The following is a 20,830-nucleotide window of genomic DNA, read 5'->3' on the forward strand; positions in this document are numbered from 1 at the left end:
TGACACACGACCCGGGGACCTATGACACATATACCCTAAAAAACTCAAATGTGACTACTTTTCTTGCTCAGTCTTATAATCTAAGCTACAGCAAGCCAAAGAAGAATGTTTGGTCGCAACTGTCAAAAAATAGAATAAATATTAACTCAAATGTTGTCATAAAATCACGTTTAGATTTAGGCTCGGACTTATAAATTTGAGGGTACATACATATTGTCTGAAAATCGACAGTGTGACTTCCAAATACCTCGTTATAGCGATAAAACATCATATGCAATTATTACATAAAGATTTTCTGTACGTAGACATTTTTCATTTGTTTCATGATTAGTATGCTTGATTATTTTGCTTGATTTGGCTATTGTATCATCGGTCCCCACCCTACGAATTTTATACATGAATCGAAAAAAAGTCCACTCAAGGAAAGTACTGAAAAAAATATTAGGTGCCATTATATAGCCTGATACAAGTCCTACACTTCACAATAAAAATGATTGCTGGTTTGTTCGTGTTGAAGGTTACAAAGAAAAATGTATATGTCGATCTAAATTTAGTTTACACCCCCTAAAACAAAAATCATCTGTGAGAGACCACATTGCTCGCGCACGTCGAATTTTTTTGTATGTGAGGAAAGATTTTGCCAGCATACAATTGTAGACAAGTTCACGGAGTGTAATCATGGAATTATCATAGAGAATTTTCAAAGTATTTTCGGTCCCAGTGATCCATTGGTACCACATCTCCCCTACTTCAAAAAAGTAGTACGTCGTTACTGACCGCCTCTGCGTATAGCAGCGCACCAAACATAGTACAAAGCTACGCATGTTGTTGGAAATGACATATCTGAATTCATGGCCGACCCACAGCATTGTAACAAAATGAAATGAAGTAGGTATGTCGAAAAGATACCGAATTCCCTTTAATATGATATAGAACTGGCAATCTATAAAGATATATCACCAGTAGAACGCAAGATGTATCCCATGATGTGATGACAGGTATTCGTCCAATGCGCTGAGCGTAGGGCGGTAGCCTACCTAGTCTGCAGGAATTCTATTTTCAGTTTTAAGAAGCGGCTTTGAGCAGCTCAGTCATGAGCAATATCCATTATTTTGCATGGATATACGGGCATTGACGACTGACGAGCACGATTCATAGAAACTAACTACAGCTGTCCATCTTACTTTTATTTTGGAATTTTGAACGGTCAATGAGGGCCACAGTTGAGAATCACCGATCTATATTCTGGCTAAAACGATATAGATGCATTCTTATAAGCATGGTCAATTCTGCATTATTGTGCCTACCAGCTAATTTTAGAATGGGGTTTGCAATATCCGACTAGCCTTGTGTGGCCCCTAGTCCATCAATAACTTGACTCTTTTGCAGAAAATGGTTATTTGACCCTCCAGCAGATGCCGGAGCTTATGAACCACTTCCCGAAGAAGAGCGACCTGGAGGGTTCGCCTGGGGGAATGTGGAAGACCGAGACGATGAAAATTGATAAAGACTATTTGAGATTCATTCTTTTGGCTGATATGAAATTTTATATTTATTAGTAACTGATTGATTGACATGTTTAATCATATAGAGCAGTGGTTCTCAAACTTTTTTGGACACTCCCCCCTTTTATGATAATGAAAAACTTTGCGTCCTCCCTTATTGTCATATCACAAAATGCCACCATAATGTTAGCAATCCAAACGGATAGTATGATGGCATGGAAAGTTATGACTGTTTTGAGAATTCTCAAATATGAAAGTCCAGCTATACACAGAGCAATAACTATGGATTTGAGGCGAATTCGCGCATTTTTTTCAGATGAAAACAGTTTCGCCCCCTCTCCCGTCAAGTGCTTTGAAGCCCCCCAAGGGTGTCCCCCAGTTTGAGAACCGCTGATACACAGTCTAGTTACAGTTACCTGTATAACGCCAGTTGCACGACTAGACTGGTTTGAATTTACAAAGCCCTCCATAGCACGGAAGATTTTGAATCGCCGTAATGGTAGAAGCAGGAGGGAGGACCAGTTTCAAGGCGAAACTGGACTAGAGCGGCTGTAGCGAGATAGACTTGCTCTTCTATTATTCCTAGCTGACTGTTCGGACGGTGACCAACTGATCACCAGACCTAGGTGGATGCAAGACCACTTCCGCGTCTGACGTCTGCTTATTACATCGCATTGAACGTTGCGTGTGTATTGAACAGGTGAAAATATATGAACTTCTGGTTAGATTAGATATATCTGGCCGACGTTAGTGGTGCCTCACGAAAGCCTAGAACAGGGGTTCTCAACCTTAAGAGATTTCTTTTTGAACATGTAACGTCAAGCCTAGTCATTTCTATGTATCCAACAGCTCAGCTTGAAGTTATTCTGGAACAGGGCTCATGTACATCACCTGAGAAAATGGAATTTTGAAAACATTTCGAAGTCACTGTCACCCTATAACCGACCTTACTAATTCTTTTATTCCCGCAAACCGCAACAAAACATCTCTAAACATCAATATGTTTGTATTAGAAAGCTATTGGCAATTAAAATGAGTTTGCACAGTTATTTCAGCTGAGACGGCGATTCTGTTGATGTAAGTCATGAAGTTTTAGCCGTTAAGCACAAACTGCCTCGTGATTCCCCAAATATAAAATAAATTAAAATTACGTTATCAACCGTTTCGCCGAGTCCCTGGAAATGCTCCTGGTTGAGAACCACTGGCCTAGAACATCGACCTCACCTTCCGACACATGACACCTGATTTTTGTGGCTTGTCCTTCCGGCTCATTCAGCGTACATAACATTCGTGAGATTATATTTTCATCTTATCAAGACACAGGCTACAGTTTGATGTAAACGAGCAGATAGTAGGATGCCGAACGATCAGTTCTGGCATCCACCTAGCGTAGTGCCCGATGTCACAGTTCTTTGCCGATGTTAAATCTGTATTCCGCGACTCTTTCCATTCCTTGCGAGTGCGTGTTCTTTCATCGCATATTTTCTGGGCTTTTTTGTCGCTGTAAGAACGGTGACGCGGGCGAAGCAGGAGTCTCCCAAATATTTATAGAACATATACCCTAATCATCGAGCGACTTCGTACATCATTAGCTGATATAATAGGCTAAATATATACCATACGAAGTCTTGTCTGCAAACTACGTATAATACCGTCAAAATCAAAACATATAAATAGCGAGTTTTGCCTAAAATCGGCTATGTTTAGTTTGGTTGCCAGTGAACCCGGCCCTCGGTGAACCCGGACCTCGATGAACTCGGCCCTCGGTGAATTCCGCCCTCGGGAAATTTTGTAAAAAAGGGGCACTGCACTCCAAAAATGATGTGGTCTCAAATTGAAGGGCAAAACGAAAGAAAAATTTTGGCAGCAGCCGTTTTATTCAGAACGCCACCGTAATGGAGCTGTAATGAATTGAAATTTCCATAGTTGCAGCACGCTCCAGCAGTCACGCAGAGATCGAACTATATATAGTTGTCAGCCGATTTTGACATAAATCTCCTGACTGGACATCTTCCGTTGAACGCGGTATCTAAACCACCTTGGCGTGTACGACATATTTCCTTCATAACATCGGCTGACAACTATATAAAGTCGATCTCTGCGTGACTGCTGGAGCGTGCTGCAACTATGGAAATTTCAATTCATTACAGCTCCATTACGGTGGCGTTCTGAAGAAAACGGCTGCTGCCAAAATTTTTCTTTCGTTTTGCCCTTCAATCTGAGACCACATCATTTTTAGAGTGCAGTGCCCCTTTAAGTGTATTAACAAGTATTAATATGAATTATTACACTAAGAATGTTATTATCAACTGATTTGCCAATCTTGTAAGGAGGTCATGGCATGCGTAGATCACGCTGTCACGGCGTGATCAGATCAAGGATAGCGCAAGCGCCAAGCGCGGGAAAGAACGCGACGGTAACATATCGATCACGCGTGGTCGGCTCATTGTTGAATTGACTTGGCGAGGGGCGGACGTGCGACGTTCGACATCCTCGTATCTGTTCATGACATCGCATTGAGTCTTATCGCATTGTACATTGTGTGTGACTTGTTCAGATGAAAAACATATCCCAACGATTGTTATTGCTCACATATCAACCACCCGTGGTCTGCTCGTTATTGCAACTGTAGGTTGAGGTGGGGTGTTAGGGTTGGGTAGGGTAGAGGGGAAGGGAGACATTAGGGTTAGGGTGGCATTAGGGTTGGGGGAGGGCGATATTGGGGGTGGGGATATTAGGGTTGGTGGTGGGTTAGGGTCCAAGTTGGGGTTAAGGTATCCCAAGAATATGGTTAGGGTGGGATATTAGGATTGGGGAAGGATATTGGGGTGGGGGATATTAGGGTTGGGGTTAAGGTATCCCAAGATTAGGGTTAGGGGAGGAGGGACATTATGGTTGGGGTTGGGGGAGGATATTAGGGTAGGGGAAGGGGATATTAGTGTTGGGGAAGGGGGGATATCAGGGTTGGAGGAGGGGATAGTCGAGCTGGTCAGAGCAGGCGGTCACTGTAGGTTGAAGTATAAGTAACGCAGTACAAGCTGACGGAGACGAGGTTAGTCAGGTTATGTCATTCTCTCCATATGGCCAAAGGCCACGTGCTGCAAAGCTGCGGCATCAAACTCCAAGTGCCCTGGCAACCAATCATGGTGAACCGGTAGCATGCGTTGTATAGATTCTTCGATATCAGGCTCTCGCACTGGGAGATCTACCATGGCACGTGATTGTTCCCCACCTGAGAATCATATATCACATTAAATGCATTTATAATTCAAAATTGTTCGACGGCTGAATTCACCGAGGTCCACACCATGAATACCACAAAAAAAAACAAGTAGACCACGCGTGCTTGATATGTGAGCGTCGCGTTATCTCCCCGCTTACTCAATCCGTGAATACAAAATTCCCGAGGGCCGGGTTCACCGAGGGCCGGGTTAACCGGGCCGGGTTCAGCGAGGGCCGGGTTCACTGGTAATCTTTAGTTTCGGTTTCGCGCACACCTATACAATAGTCGATTTGAATAAGGCAATTACTACCCTAATCCTTGAGTGATGAGCTTCAAACTTGGTACAGTGTTCGATGATATCGTCAAAATATACCATACCAAATTATGCTACCCATCCCAGTATAAAACATCGTCAAAATCAACACATACCGATAGCGGTGTTTGCGTTAAATCACTGTTTCACTGCCCTAATCATGAAGTGAGGACCTTGAAACTTGGTAGATCACATCATCAAGATATACCATAGAAAATCTTGTCACCAATCTCGATATGAAACATCGTCAAAATCAACATATACCTACCAATACCGGCTTTTGCATTTCATCAGTGCTGATCTGCTGAAAACGGATCGAAAGTAACAATCCTGACTACCCAAGTAAAGCGTGAAGGAGAGAATATTTTTATGTGTGCACGCCACCTTTGAGTACACGCTGGTCTGTATGGAGTTGGTCTTGGGTTCTCTTCTACTGTGCGTTTCCGTGCCCGGCCGACGGGCCTATTTTCGAGAGATTCGGCAGACGAACGACAGAATTTTTATTGCGCAGCACACCCACGATGGCCGACTTCGGCTTGGCCCTAACCCTTGCGCTATATTTTCGATCAGCTGATTGCTATTTGCTATACTTACAATACACTTTCAGTATCAAATTTACCATGACTGCACTCCGGACAGGTCTTGGACGCATTGAGAAACCAGGATTTTCATTATGATTGCAACGGAAATTAGTAGTGCCGGTACTGCTGCGAATTACCCCTAGACCACCGAAATCTTCGCGACCTGCTCACATACGCTGCTGCCACAACTCGAGGGTTTGTGTTCTGTTGCATACAATACAAACCACGGATTGACCACAAACTAGGTGAACTTATTCACATTCCCCTGGTAAGCAAGTCATCAATAAGACACTCGCACTCCATATCTGAATCACGACAACGAAACAGTAGTACCGGTAGACTACTGGACAACAAGTTACAAGTCATCATCATCATTGGTTTATAAGCAATTTTATCAGTTCAATACACCACAAAATTGTGATACAATGAAAAGATAGGAAGGTGTCGAAGCGACTTGGTGTAGTCTATGGAATCAGACACCCACCTTGGTCTAGGCCAGTGGTTCCCAACCTTTTTCGACTCATCGCCCCCTTTTCAAGCTCAAGGCCGATCATCGCCCCCCAGATTTTGTGAACCGAAAAATCGGTATACAATCTGTAGTCATCGGCGGGTTGACTAAAAAAAAAAAGGTCAACTTGTCGGATCGTAGTCGAATTTTACACTTTTGCAACCAAATTTCCGTGGGTTGACCAGAAGAAAAAAAGGTCATTTCTCCGAATTGACTCCAAAATAGCCGTTTTAACGCGTCATCGCCCCCTATCGCCCCCTTCGCTATTTTCGCCCCCTGTCGCCCCCTTAGTCCATTTTCGCCCCCCTAGGCCGCCAAATCGCCCCCTGGGGGGCGATATCGCCCACGTTGGGAACCACTGGTCTAGGCAATGTAAAGAGGAGGCATGCACAGTTGCACACTGAATGAAAAGTAAAGAAGATAGTATAGAAAAAAGCAAGCAACAAGGAATGAGGTGGCATGTCATGGAAGGCGAGATCGATAGGTCAGTCTTGGTCCGGTAATCTCGAGGATGGACTAGCTAGTATTCATACTAAGATATGCCACCTAATTTTTATATTTTTCCGTCTTTTAAGCAAGTGGTTCATCATGACCATTTTACATGTTGGATTTAGGCGTACGTGTTCAAGGTCAAGGCTGGTTGTTTGATTGAATGACCGCTACAAGTCGTCTCAGCTCATTCCTACCGCAATCTTGTGATCATTATGAAATTATTACTAAGTAAGCCAAAAACGTCATCGTGAACGCTTCGCCCACCTAGTTCGACTAAGTCACGGTCGGATTAGGCCTACGACTGGTCATGGAAACACGGCCGACATGTACAACGTGTGGAAGACCTCCTAATATAGTCGATGTTAAAAGATTGACAATGGTTTTTAGACAGCTTTATTTTTGCGTCCTCACGGCAGTCAGTTCAGACAAGAAGGAAGCATGCATTATCATGGGCCCACTAAGTGTCCATTTCACGTAGTCGGTGCTATCCACTTGGCGGCCCTAGAAATAACAGTACAATCATCACAAACAATCATCACATACACCCCTAACGGGTGGGCTGTCACACAACGCATGCATCATGGCCGACCGTCGGCCGTGCATGGAAACGAAAGTATATGCGTGGAGTTGTTTACTGTGTTAAGTCTTGGATTGGGCTGGAAGTATTGATGTATCCATTGAGCTTTGAAGGCTATTTCGGGGTGGTTCCATTGCCTTGATGAAAGCTTAATGTATATTATCAGAATCAGTGCGACTGTAGCTTTCTAATAAGATCAACTTTATTTAATTTGAGCGCTCGGGTCGTCATCTATGGGATTAGCAATTACACTCCCGTTTCATGCTATGAAGCGACAACAAATCTGCCGTTGTCGCATCTCTCGACCGTGAGTCACGTGTTGCCCATCTATCCGTAGGTTAGTTATCAATAGCTAGACCAGTGGTTCCCAACGTGGGCGATATCGCCGGCTAGGGGGGCGAAAATGACGAAGGGGGCGACAGGGGGGCGATAATGGACAAAGGGGGCGACGGGGGGCGAAAACAGCGAAGGGGGCGATAGGGGGCGATGACGCTACAAAACGGCTGACCTTTTTTTTTTTAGTCAACTCACGGAAATTTAGTTACAAAAGTGTCTCAAATTAGACATCGAGCCGAAAATTTGACCTTTTTTTTTTTAGTCAACCCCCCGGTGATTACAGTTTGTATGCCCAATTTTCGGTACACAAAATTTGGGGGGCGATGATCGGTGTTGACCTTGAAAAGGGGGCGATGGGTCGAAAAAGGTTGGGAGCCACTGAGCTAGACCATCACTAACTTCAATGGTATCAGTGCGACTGATTCGAGATTAAGCTAATTTCCTTGTATTCGGCAATTCTGCATCGTATCGGATTATTGCTGATTTTCCGGGCGGCGATTTCAGGTAGATATTCTCGCGTTAGCTTTCAACAGGTCAGGGTTCTGTATGACAGGCAACTCGTTTCTCTTGAGTGCATTGAACAAGAAATGGCCAATGATTTCAAATAGTGGACTGGTTAAAAAGCAGTAAGTTTGAAAATCACGAATGTCATTTGTCATGATAGTGTGGCAACCGGCAACTGGCATTCTATAGCCAGATTGGGATCGGTAGCATCCAACGTCAAACGTCACACATAATTTTCTGTTTGATTGCTTGCAATGTTATGTTTGAACTACTTTCACTTTTCCAAGGCAAAACTACTTGCTTATCACAGTTTGCTAGTTAGTACGGTAGTTTTAGCATACTACTGGTCAACTGGAAAGTGAACAAAATTTATTTTCAAAATTGTAAGAGTACTCATTTATTGGATCATTGTTCATTTGCTAGAGTTGCAAAGATGCCGCATGCAAATGCAGAAGCGGCAACATCTGATTAGGTTCCATGAGTATGCAGCTGTATACTTTTTGAAGCTCCTTGAATATCGGTACCGTACTTTTCTCATCTTTATTCTTCACTTTTTTAATGGCTATACCGCCATGTGTAATCGAGTAGAAATTGACGGCGTTACTTCCGCTCGAATAGCAACAGTCAACTACTTTTCTTACCTCTGTCTATTTCATACCCATCTGTAAAGACGTAGCATGCTGACGGTAAAGATTGATATTTTCAATGTGTGACACTCAGTCACAAGATGTTGAAAGATCATGATTTGGATCTAGCTTCCGCTGCGTTTACAATAATATCGTGCAGAGTATTTTTTTCTGTCAAATTCGTATTGAAATCGCATGGTTAACTATTCAACTGTTTCCATCTGTTCTGTTTAGACACATTTCAGCTTATTCTGATAACGATTGACTGTATTCTAAATGAGCTGCTCGATCTCGGTGAAGTCATTAATGACATGACATCAATTGATTATTCGCCTAATCAGTGTTCAACTAGCATTGTATACTTTTTCGCACATTATTTATTGTAGATATACTTACTGTTGCGCTCTACCTTTCCCTAACTCCGATATTTTCATAACAAGTCCATGCACTGTTCTGCCAAAGTATTCAATCGTATTTTCTCTAGCTTTTAAGTTACCATTTTGTACTATCTCAACAGCTGTCTACTATTGCACTGTTATACGTGAAGCATAACAAAATGAGTGAACAAACATATTTAGCTTGAAACTATAAGAGTCTGAACGAAGACTGCTGACATCCAGCAATATTCGTCCACTGAGCAAGATTGCTCTTGATAAAATAGCCTGTATGTCATATATGTGTGTTCTGCATCTTGTTGAAAATATATATTCAACTGTCGGCCACAGTGCCGCTCCAATGTCAGCCACAAATTTCATAGGTCAACTCTAACCAATGTGCAAGAATATTTTTGATGTCAGTAATGTAATCATGATGCTAAGAATTTTATTTTCCAGTTATCTTACATCCTGCTGGTCGGGAGGCTTTGTAAATATAGTTTGATGTTATAATCGGTATGAATTGATGAACACAAAACCAGGTAAATCTTGCTTACTTTTGTGTTCGTTTAGCCTTGGTCAGCATTGGCTGAATTAGGATGGAGTTCCATCATTCATATTCCATAAAGAGCCTATCCTGCCTATATATGCTCTACTGCAGTGGTTCTTACCAGCGCCCCCTTTAAAAAATTATCGTGCTCCAGTACCCCCCACCTCATTTTGTAAGGACTGTAATAAAGCCAATGGTTGAGAGGGAGGGCCGTAACAGGACTTCGTCAGCCCCCCTGCTAAAAACGATTGTCTAGCGCGACCATAGCATGATAAACCGAACTTATGAGGGCTTCCCCCCAAGAACCTCGTCGCGTGATTTCGATGGTCAGCAACGTTTGTGAGGCCTGGTCGCCCTATGGCGCCAAAATTTTCTATAATGCATGAATGAAAAGGTGGTAATTGCATATATGTGTCGCTATAAACTTTTTATCCTCTCAGCCCACGTAATCAGATTTACCAGTAGCACTGAGTGAGCTGTTGTATTGGAAAATGAAGGTCAAGTAATTAATAATTGAACATATTCGGGCATGCCCGTTGCTATACAATTAATTCGTTACATGTTGTTATTTTGTTACCTCTTGTCTGGTATATATTCAAAAGATATTGAAGCGCATAAAACGTATTGCACAGAAGTAAACACACGATTCAAAATTAGTATTTCTTCACTTGCAAATAATTTTCTCTGATGAATGTTATTTGTCCTGTGGGGTGCAAATTGCGACATGATAATTCGACACGAGCGATTTAAGCACCTATGGACAATTAGACTTATATACATAGAAGTTTAATGTCAACATAAGGGCAATCCTCTTCGGCTAAGGGTTTCTTAATGATGATATTTTTGACACACTTTTCGGGAGTCCCATCTTGACCGGAACATCATATGTCGTCGTGTATCGTGGCGTGGCCGACACCAAAATGCCTATTTATATTTTCTATAATTATGCGTATTCTTCCGTGGGGGAGTCGTCAAAACATGTGTAATTTATGTTCATTCACCGAAATAATTTAGGGCACCCTTTGAGCTCACCGATTGGGGGTTTGGGTTGCAGCAGTTTCGGTCCTGGTAATAGGTCAAAGTCCAGTATGTCTTTTCGGGACTTTGGTATTGGAAATATTTCAAGCTTTAATCGCGCTCGAGGTCCACTCGACTATAATAAACCATATAATAATTGTGTGTGGTATATTCAGGGTCAAATCAAGGTCTGATACCCTGTGGTTCGAACCATCCCGATTCCCGAATTCACATCTGCGATTGGCAATACGGGGAAATTAATGGTATTGGATTTCGTCTTAGAGCTTTGTGTAACTATTAGTAAGTCTACTTAGAATGGGAATGGAATGCATTATCTGCTCACATTGAATTTAGTACTGTACACAGAGAGAGAGAGAGTCTTTATTTTCATCGAACCAAAATACATAACAAACGGCAGTGATGGTGGTACAGAAAATATGCGTGCACAGTATTCGGTATTAGATATGAATGATCGATAAGACCGTGAAGGTCATCTAGTCTGATCACACCAGCATCAAACAGGTACACTTGACTCAGAACAGTCTGGCTGTAAAAAAATGTTTAGTTACGAAAGGAAAATAGAAAAAAATTAAACAATGGTAGCAAATGATCAATGAAGCAATGTCTGGGCGAGGTAGGGCAACAGTGTTAACCACAGTTATTAATTTTACGATGAATGTATTCCAAGCAAAGCAACTCATATTGTATAACGTTCATGTGAAGTTGTGAACCATAACACTAGATAGTATCATCCTTCATGAAGAAATATTCTGACGATTTAACTTTGTAGCTTTCAAATACAAGTATATTTATTTATAAATTCATTTCGTGCACAAAGCATCAAAACTTATTTTATGTACAAGGGGTTCTCGCTCTCAAAAGTCATATACAGTGCCTTCTTCGATTTCCACACGCTGTGCGCTGCGGAATATAGTACCTAATTCAAAACATTTTGTTGAAAATAATCCTGTCAAGCGTGACGGCATTGTTTTAATGAGAAATTGGCGATCTAAAAGTACACGCAATTCGTTTTACATGAATTATAATATCCCACTACATTTATGAAAACATAATATAGCAAATATCGTCACGTGGCGCGACCAAATATTCCGGGATTTGACATGTTTTGTGGAATGTTAATTTGCTCTCAATAGTCATGAAGGATATGTGCTACTACCACATCATCTACTGCGAAGCCATTTTTCTTCAGCGTCCCCATATCGCCCCCTGGAGCCAAGCCCCCCTGATGTCGCCCCCTGATGTCGCCCCCTGAGCTTTTCTGCCCCTTCAAAATCACCAGCGCCCCTTGGGAAGTGCTGGAGGCAAGGTTAAGAACCACTGCTCTACTGTAATTGTATTGCAATCTCATTTTAATTTTACTGTATTTTTCATTCATGCCCAACGCATCTGCAAAGCCATTGAGGGATGGATGAATTTGCCTTTATAACATACATTCTTTTCTTTATGATAGCAGCGTGTGGAGACATGGAACCATTGCAATATGAAAATCATGAAGTGTTTGTGAGTGCTATTTTACCGTAAATAGTATGGAGATCATCCATTGTGATTTTTTCGGCAGAAACTCTCCGTGGGAATGACATGCGTGGGTGCGTATGATTTCGTCTCAAATAGTAACGGGGATCTGCCTTTCAAGAAGGGAGAAGTGCTAACAATCACCCAGGTGAACGATTCAGTATTGCTATAAAAATCCTTGCTGCTTTTTTGGTAGGTAGTAGCACATAGTACTCAACGATTAGTTTTTGAAGGTCAAGACACACCCTCAACTCACGATTCGTAATGGCACGCCCGTCTTGTCCATGATTGGTAATGGAAGCAGCAGCAGTCGAATTGTGATTGTTTGTGTTGGTACGTCGTCTGCAATGGTTCATGCATGGAAGGTCGTGGTTTGAGGCCGAAACCCTGCCTTTCTGAAATGGCAATACCATCTCCAATATTTATAAGCTCAACTGCAATTACGCATTTGATATCATGCTGCTGTGTTTCGATCGAATGATACGATGTCACTTACCATATAAAGCCTCACACTACTGAACTGGTATCAGGAAGGGAACAGCACAAGCCGCTTTGATGAATAAATATTCATTACAATGCTTTCGTTTTGTGCAGAAATCACATTTTATTGTTTTTGTTCTTTCAATTAGGGCTGAGAAAAATCGAGTACCTGAGTGATTTGATTCTGGATCCCGTAATATGCTTCGAGTCGAGTAATCGAGTATCACTCATGATGATGTCATAACAGAATTAATATGTTGAAGTTCAAATGCCACCTTAAAGAATATAATGCCTGCTATCCATCACATAAAAGATACTTTGGTATTTTTTCGACCTTACGATTTCATTCCACTTGATGACAATGTGGGATAATCAGGGCAGATAATCATGAGCGGACCATAACAAAATAGCTCAAATATAAACAGCAGAACGGGCGGACCGCGGAGCATGCGTAACTCGTATTACCAAACTGCGGACTGAGCGGACCATAACAAAATAGCTCAAATATAAACGGCAGAATGGGCGGACTGTGGAGCATGCGTAACTCGCAATACTAAATGGCGGACCAAGCGGAACTGCGGACCTAGCAGACTATTACAAAGACCACAATGTAAACGGCGGACCGCGGATCAGGCGCAACTTGTAAATGTTGCAATACTCCTAATTTCTCAAAGGGTGCCTTTCATTTTGGCAATAGGAAGCATACTGAACATAAGAACATCTTGTCTAGGGTAACTACAGGGTGTTTTCAAGTTTTACAAGGCAGTACCAACACACCCCAAACATACCCCAGACATGATGTCCCGGTTGCAACACAGTACCAGCACCCCCCAAACATACCCTAGACATGATGTCCAGGTTGCAATGCAAGGTTGTGCGAACACACTCCAAACATACCACAGACATGATGTTCGGGTGGCTACGCAGTTAACACACCACATACCAGTGTTGGGATCAAGTCACTACCTTCGAGTCACGAGTCATTTCGAGTCATTGCACATTTTAACTCGAGTCAAGTCAAGTCAGTCGATTTTTGAAGGTGACTCGAGTCAAGTCAAGTCAGTCGATTTTTGGAGGTGACTCGAGTCAAGTCGTGTCAAGTCAAGTCACGAGACAAGTCACAATTCTAGTCAAATTGCCATTTTGAGGTATGAGGCGTGATTACGTCATTGTATTTTGCTAGCTGTCTGAAATACAGAGTGAGTGGTCATTGATTTTGAACCGATGAACGAATATAGAGTTGAATATACACGCAAGTAAGGCGCTGTATCGCTCACATATAAGTAGAACTAAAAAACTACGTGGTACATAATTGCACAGCCTCAGTTTATAGTTACCAGCAAAAATAGAGACAAGATGCAATACATTACCCTTTTGCAAATTGATATGATACAATTCGAGCCTGCGTCAATGGTTGAGGACTATACAAACTATTTTCGAATTCAATTTCAATAAAACATGAGGTTTGGTTAAGTTAAGAACACATAACATAAATAGACATTTTGCTATCAGATTACTTTACTATACTATAATTTACGACAACGTAGGCTGTAAGCTTCGATCACTTCGTTTGCGATCAATATATTGGTGAGAGAACAATGAAGGCTCAGTAAAACGCACGATCATTGAATGATTGGTCGCTCTCACTGGTTACACCAGCCTTGCGCAAACAATCCGAACATATGCAAGATACAGTGATTTTTATCGACACCGATTACTTGATGACTTGAAATTGACTCGTGAATTTTGCTCCGAGTCACGAGTCAAACCACATTTCTGATACGCCAAGTCAAGTCAAGTCATTTTAGCAAAGTGACTCGAGTCAAGTCAAGTCATACGAAAAAGTGACTCGAGTCTGACTCGAGTCAAGTCATGACTCGAGTCATCCCAACACTGCCACATACATGATTTTCATTTACTATCTCTGCTTGATCAGAAATTTATATGTATGTTTCTGATTGAGTAAGTATCAGTAATATTAAATTTTATTAAGAAGTAACTGATGAAAGAAGTTTTAACGAAAAGCAATTGATGCGAGAACTTATAATAAGCAAATTGTTGATGGAACTATATCTTCAGAAGCCTCATTGATAGCACCATGTTTTTCGCAAAGATAATATGATAGAACCATTTAGCCGTTGGCTAAGTTAGGCAGAACGCTGATGGCACGGGTACCCCTTGCTAAATCCACTGAAATATCTCATCAAGCCAGATAAATGCCATATGTCGCTACTATAGTCCTGTTTACGGTGTTGCCTTGACCTGAATACATATTGAGATGTTACCAGCTATGCCTAAACGCCATGATCGTAGCACAGTTCGTATTTTCTCTGCGTTTGAGTGCTTGAAGGTATGTAAGATTACGGATGTCACCTGGCTACTACACACGGGCGGATCAGACGAAGTACCTTTGATCTCTGTATTCTGGTGTAAACTGATCAACAACTACTCCAATTCGATTCAACACCTACCTCTCTTTTCATTGTATCGCCATGTTGTGGTCTTTTTAAGTGATGAAATTGTTGATAGAACTGATACTGTATTCTGGTGTCAACAGATTACAATATCATGATAATTAAAAGTTTATTACATAGTGATATACAAAACATAGCACAATACGACATGAAATAAAGTAAAATTGTGTCGCAACTCGTAACTAGACGTTGGAGAATTACATTCCTTTAACAAAATATAAGCTTCAACAAAGTCAAGGAAAAACACGAGATGCGCCTGATCAGCAGTCTACCGTTTACATTGCGAATTTTGTGATGGTCCGCAGTTCCGCTCGGTCCGCCGTTTAGTATTGCATGTTCCGCGCTCCACCGTTTAGATTTGAGATATTTTGTTACGGTCCACAGTTCCGCCGTTTAGTATTGCAAGTTCCGCTAATTCCACAGTCCGCTCGCTCTGCTGTTTGGAGTTGCCCGATAATTATGACTTCGGCAATGTGCTACGTCCAGTAACCTTGGTAGCTTTTCTACTGTATGTTTTGTATGCTACGATACCGCCAATAAAGCTTTCAAGGCTTCAACAGCGAAAATTAGTATCAAAGCTATAATTCTTGTTCATAAATTAACCCTAAGTGGCGAGAAGCGTATAATTTTAGTGTTTGGAAAAATCATCTTTTACTACTCGACTCGAATCATTAAAATTAATACTCAATTTAGATTCGAGTACTCGAATCATTGTGCTCAGCCCTACTTTCAATACTCTGTTGTTTCTGTTGTTGCGCAGTTCATTTTGTGCACCAGTAATCTGTAGTAATGTATCAGATGTGTATTTTGATACATTTTAGTTTTTATGACTCTGCCAAAGTTTGATCTACCGCAAAGACTTGTATATTAGTATAAGTGTTCCCCAGGTTAGCTTAATTTAAGAAACACTCGTCTAGCTTCATGCTTGTTTATCAGTCGAACCAGTGGTTTCCAACTGATACTAATCTCGTGCCACGAGCAAACTTTTGCTGTCGCTACACACCACCTGGTCTCGAATAGACTCATTTTACCGGAGCGCGTCCAGAGATAGTTCTAGACCAGTGGTTCCCAACCTTCTCAAATTCAACACCGATCGTCGCCCCCCAAATTTTGTAAACCGAGAAATAGGCATGCAAACTGGAATCTTTGGCGGGTTGACTAAAATAAAGGTCAACTTTTCGGCTCGATGTCGAATTTTACACTTTTGCAACAAAATTTTGGTGGGTTGACTAAAAAAAAGGTCATTTTCTCCGCCTTGACACCAATATAGCCGTTTTAACGCGTCATCGCCCCCTTCGCTATTTTCGCCCCCTGTCGCCCCCTTTGTCCATTTTTGCCCCCCTATCGCCCCCTTCGTCATTTTCGCCCCCCAGACCGCCAAATCGCCCACGTTGGGAACCACTGTTCTAGACCAAAAACGACTACACGAAACATGCAAATTTTCCTGTTTCTGTTTGATTGCAATCAATTTTAACCCAGTCAATGTCGCTTTTATAGTTTTGACTCGAGGTCGAGTGGAGTCATTTTTCTCTCACCATCGAGTCCAAGTCAGGGTGCGGAGGGTCGTGTCTGAGTCATAGTATTCGCTGGTCAGTTACGGGCCACAGTCATGTAAACTCAATTTATATAGCTCTGGACCGTGATACCAAAGCGAATGCCTCACATTCATAAGTCACTTTTCTCACTTTTAACGTGTCTTTTTTCATACCCTACAATCGAGAAATGCCATCAAGATATATCGCGAGAATCAAGTCATGTCGAATGTCTTCAGTCACACGATTTGTTCGTGTCATTGTGAATGTACAAGTCAAGTCAATAAACAAACCGACTAGGGTCAATTCATTTTTGATATATTAAAAAGTGACTTGTGTCAAGTCGTCAAAAAATGACGACTCGATTCACTACAACCCTGATCTTTGATCTTTAGTTGACTAGAGACCCAAATTGGTATAAGGCTCGCAACAAAAGCGGAAAGCTTGGAATGATCCCGTCCAACTATGTTGTGAAGAAAACGTCCGAGTGAGTATGGAAGCTCTGTTAATGTTGTTCCTCCATTCACGATTGTCCATTCTAGGCAAGAAGCAAAGGCGGGACAAAAACATGTGGGTTTACGAATCTTAGTTTATGTTCTCCCCTAGTCTTTTAATTACTCATTTCATTGAAGGTTCACAAGGAAGTGAAGCTACACGCAATGCCGTAAGTGATGCCGTTGAAAAAATAAATAACATGATAGTGAATATGATGTTGATGGTAGGTGGTTCCATGGTAAAATCACTAGAACCACAGCGGAAGAACTTCTGCAGCCAAGACGCGACGGACTTTTCCTTCTGCGAGAATCTACAAACTACCCGGGAGACTACACGATGTGTGTGTGTTTCGAGGACCGCGTGGAGCATTATCGCATCATATTCAAGGATAACAAAGTTACCATAGACGAAGAGGAATACTTTGAAAATTTGACAAAGCTAGTAGAGGTGGGTTGAAGCTTATTATGTTTTAAGCATACTTGGGATGAGTAGATAATTCTATCACCGATTACATGGCATTTGCCACTCTCGTGGGCGTGCTTATGACAACTCTGATTTGATATGATGTGAATTTGATTTTTGTTGTATTTCTTGTTCTCAAGTTTTTGCAAATTGAGTCATTTTAATTATAATATAATTTAAAAAAAAATGTATAGCCAGCATTCTAGTTGTAACTTGAAAAAAATGTGTAGCTACCGACAAGATAGCGTAATGGTGAAGCTCCCGGTTTCTTGACCGGTAAAAGGTTGTGGGTTTGATCCCCGGCTGGGTCAGAACAAAGACCTGATTCGTAACACTGGTATCCGTGACTTCCCTGCTTGGTGCTCATGGATTACTGGGATAGCATGGAGGGGTGGTGCAAGACTCAGGAAGCCGGACAAGGCTATATCTGCAGATTCCCTGTCCAGCGGCATATGTACATCATGCACTCTTGGTATGCATAGATCGTGTGTATGTATATCTTGAGTCGGTGTATATGCCGCAAGAACATTCAGGACAAAAATATACTACGACCTTTCCTATCATTGTAATTAAACAGGAGAAGCTTGAAATTTTGTAGTTGTCCTACTCTGTGGTTTCATGTTTATCATCCAGCATTACAAGATGGATGCCGACGGTCTCGTGTGCGCTCTGAAAGAGCCGCTCAAGAAAAAGGGAGGACTCGACTTTTCTGTGGACACGGAAGATTTTCGAAAATGTTGGTTAGGACTAATTGTAGCCCATCAATTTTTCTGTCAACTCTCATCTTCAGCCGGATGGGATATTCCGAGGAATGACTTGCAACTTGGTGCTGTGTTGGGCAAAGGCGAATTTGGCGACGTTTATGAGGGTCAATATAAAGGCCAAAAGGTCGCTGTTAAATCGGTTAAAGACAAATCCAAAGCGGCACAGGCCTTCCTTGCTGAAGCATCAGTGATGACGTGAGACATGGTCACCAGAGCCTGACCGATATCGCACTTTGTCGCTGATACCGATAACCACGATATGTTCAACCGATATTGAAAAAACATGATTTATGGCTTATGGCACATTTCCAAAACATGTAGCATTTATTCCAACATGTTTACAGCCGTTGCCATGATATTTTAAAGCTCTAATCACCGATCACCATATTTCTCTCGAAGTTTTGTTATCGAGTCGGTATCATCGCCGAACCACGAATCGGTCGGGCTCTCATTGTCACCTACTGGTGTTTGATAACGGAATCATTTTTTCGCAGCTCCCTCAACCACAAGAACCTTGTGCAGTTGTTGGGCGTTGTCATTCCAAGAAACGAGCTTTCAAATGAACCGATTTTTGTTGTGCTCGAGTTTATGACCAAGGGAGCTCTCCTTGAATATCTCCGTTCCCGAGGAAGAGCTCTTCTGTCGCAAGGCGACTTGATTGGCTTTGCAAAGTAAGTCCTCTAATCCAGTGGGTTTGACAGTCAACTGACACTACTACTGGCTCTTGTAGCAGTACTTCTAGTACTAGTTGTGCTTTTGTAAAGAAGTTCGCTGCCAAACAACTAGAAATCATGCGTCGCTGTTTGGAAAGGCAATCCGCTGGAATAAAAATCGGGATCGAATCTAGTTAGTATGTTTTGGTCAGTTTCTGAGCTTTAAAGGCCATTCTAGTTCTAATTCCAGTTTTGGTAGGGTGTTTTGAAAAGTAAGGAGGTGTAGGTGTGTTGTGAAAAGTGATTGAGAAGTTCTAGTTTCTAGTCTAGCCTAGTCTAGTTTCTAGTCTAGCCTAGTCTAGTTTCTAGTCTAGCCTAGTCTAGTTTCTAGTCTAGCCTAGTCTAGTTTCTTTTTCTAGTTTCTAGTCGAGCGAGCTTTTCAAAATGTTTAGTTCTAGTTCTTTGCGCATTTTGAAAATTCAGGAGCTTGTGCAACAAGTCTTAACAAGACTCATGCATGCATGCAGGGACGTTGCTCATGGAATGGAGTATTTGGAAGGAAAGAAACTCGTCCATCGTGACCTCGCGGCCCGCAATGTTCTGGTGTCCGAAGAAGGCATTGCGAAAGTGTCTGACTTCGGCTTAGCTCGAGATGAGACGGCCAACCTCCAAGGAGGCAAGTTTCCGGTGAAATGGACCGCACCCGAGGCGCTGAAACAATCTGTGAGTGGAAATGGCCACAACAATTCGATTGCTTGAGTCTGAATTGAGTGAGAGATTAATTATTTGTTAGGCATCTTGGTAGGCTGTAAATATAAATATAGTGGAAATGACATAACTGTGATGTTGTGATCAAAAGCCACAGCAGTGTCACTGAGTATAGAGTGCAATAGTTACGGCCGAGAAATTTCCAAGTAGGCTATGCTTTACGTGCTGCACAAAAAGAACGTATTAAGACATTCTACGGTATTCATACTGTCATGATGAGTGATACCTGACTTGTAACCTAGTTGAGCACTCAATTAAGAATCAAATCACTCAAGGGCCTGATTTTGCCTATCTTTATCCATGAGTCCCATTTAAAGAAATTTTGATCGTTACGATGATGCCGATGCTTTTCAGAAATTTTCCAACAAATCAGATGTTTGGAGCTACGGGATTATGTTGTGGGAGATTTGGTCGTTTGGCCGAGTGCCTTATCCTCGTGTGGTGAGTATTGGCGTCTCATGGTTATCTAATTATGTATTGAGAGCATTTTGTTGTTTCAGCCTTTGAAGGACGTTTTAAATAAAGTTCTCGACGGCTATCGCATGGACAAGCCAGACCGATGTCCGCAACCCGTATACCAATTGATGCGGAAATGCTGGGAGATTGAACCTTCGGGAAGACTAAGCTTCCAGCAAATCATAAATGAACTGGACATGATTACTGCTGAAGTCCTTCAGAAAACTTGATGCCTTTTGTAAATTCGACGATTACAGTCGGAGCAAAACGGCGGCTCGTACTGTTTCAGATTATGATGTCATATTATGCATTAGAGCTAATCGAATTTTCATTTTATTCTTTATTTCGATCACTGATGTAACAATTGAGCACCTACCGCGGCCCAAGACAGATTGAAAATAAGTTAAAACGGGACATGGTCAGACTGGTGCAGGGGATCCTAACGGGGGCGAAAATTTGTGTCGAGGTTGATAAATGGGCGATAAGTCGAAAAAGGTTGGGAACCACTGGTATATTGGATTTTGCCTCGGCAAACCAACTGTCTTCATGCTGTTAGCGAACCGAAAATTGAAATTTGTGAGATTTGAGTAGGCGTGGCTCAGGTGGC

At 41.9% G+C, this 20,830-nt stretch overlaps 2 protein-coding genes and 1 long non-coding RNA gene across 6 annotated transcripts in view; all 3 read left to right on the forward strand.

The window, feature by feature from the left end:
* The window catches only part of LOC145447094 (derlin-2-like), a 35,332-nt gene extending 33,353 nt beyond the window's left edge, over positions 1 to 1,979 (forward strand). For all 3 annotated transcript variants that reach the window (XM_080325517.1, XM_080325515.1, XM_080325516.1), the window contains one exon: positions 1,390 to 1,979. In XM_080325517.1, the coding sequence (XP_080181643.1) occupies positions 1,390 to 1,504 (115 nt within the window). In that variant the 3' untranslated portion in view covers positions 1,505 to 1,979. The remainder of the gene's footprint in view (positions 1 to 1,389) is intronic.
* A 2,229-nt stretch (positions 1,980 to 4,208) lies between these two features.
* LOC145447098 (uncharacterized) lies at positions 4,209 to 4,791 on the forward strand. Its single transcript, XR_013917454.1, has 2 exons — positions 4,209 to 4,279; positions 4,361 to 4,791. It is a non-coding gene; the product is annotated as an uncharacterized LOC145447098 (long non-coding RNA).
* Positions 4,792 to 9,490: 4,699 nt separating this feature from the next.
* LOC145446129 (tyrosine-protein kinase CSK-like) lies at positions 9,491 to 20,603 on the forward strand. 2 transcript variants are annotated; one of them, XM_080324352.1, is made up of 13 exons: positions 9,491 to 9,581; positions 12,078 to 12,127; positions 12,186 to 12,287; positions 17,021 to 17,112; positions 17,168 to 17,195; positions 17,258 to 17,289; positions 17,348 to 17,567; positions 18,216 to 18,318; positions 18,373 to 18,541; positions 18,841 to 19,017; positions 19,527 to 19,722; positions 20,122 to 20,208; positions 20,268 to 20,603. In XM_080324352.1, the coding sequence occupies exons 1-13, from the start codon at positions 9,566 to 9,568 to the stop codon at positions 20,451 to 20,453; spliced, it is 1,458 nt and encodes a 485-aa protein (XP_080180478.1). In that variant the 5' UTR covers positions 9,491 to 9,565; the 3' UTR covers positions 20,454 to 20,603. The 2 variants fall into 2 exon arrangements, with proteins under 2 accessions (XP_080180478.1, XP_080180479.1); XM_080324353.1 differs by having other exon boundaries at positions 12,081 to 12,127.
* Positions 20,604 to 20,830: the final 227 nt, after the last annotated feature.

The sequence above is a fragment of the Botryllus schlosseri genome, chromosome 9 (genome assembly GCF_051294905.1).
Source record: "Botryllus schlosseri isolate E-star chromosome 9, Bs_hap1, whole genome shotgun sequence".
In the NCBI taxonomy this organism is placed as follows: domain Eukaryota; kingdom Metazoa; phylum Chordata; class Ascidiacea; order Stolidobranchia; family Styelidae; genus Botryllus; species Botryllus schlosseri.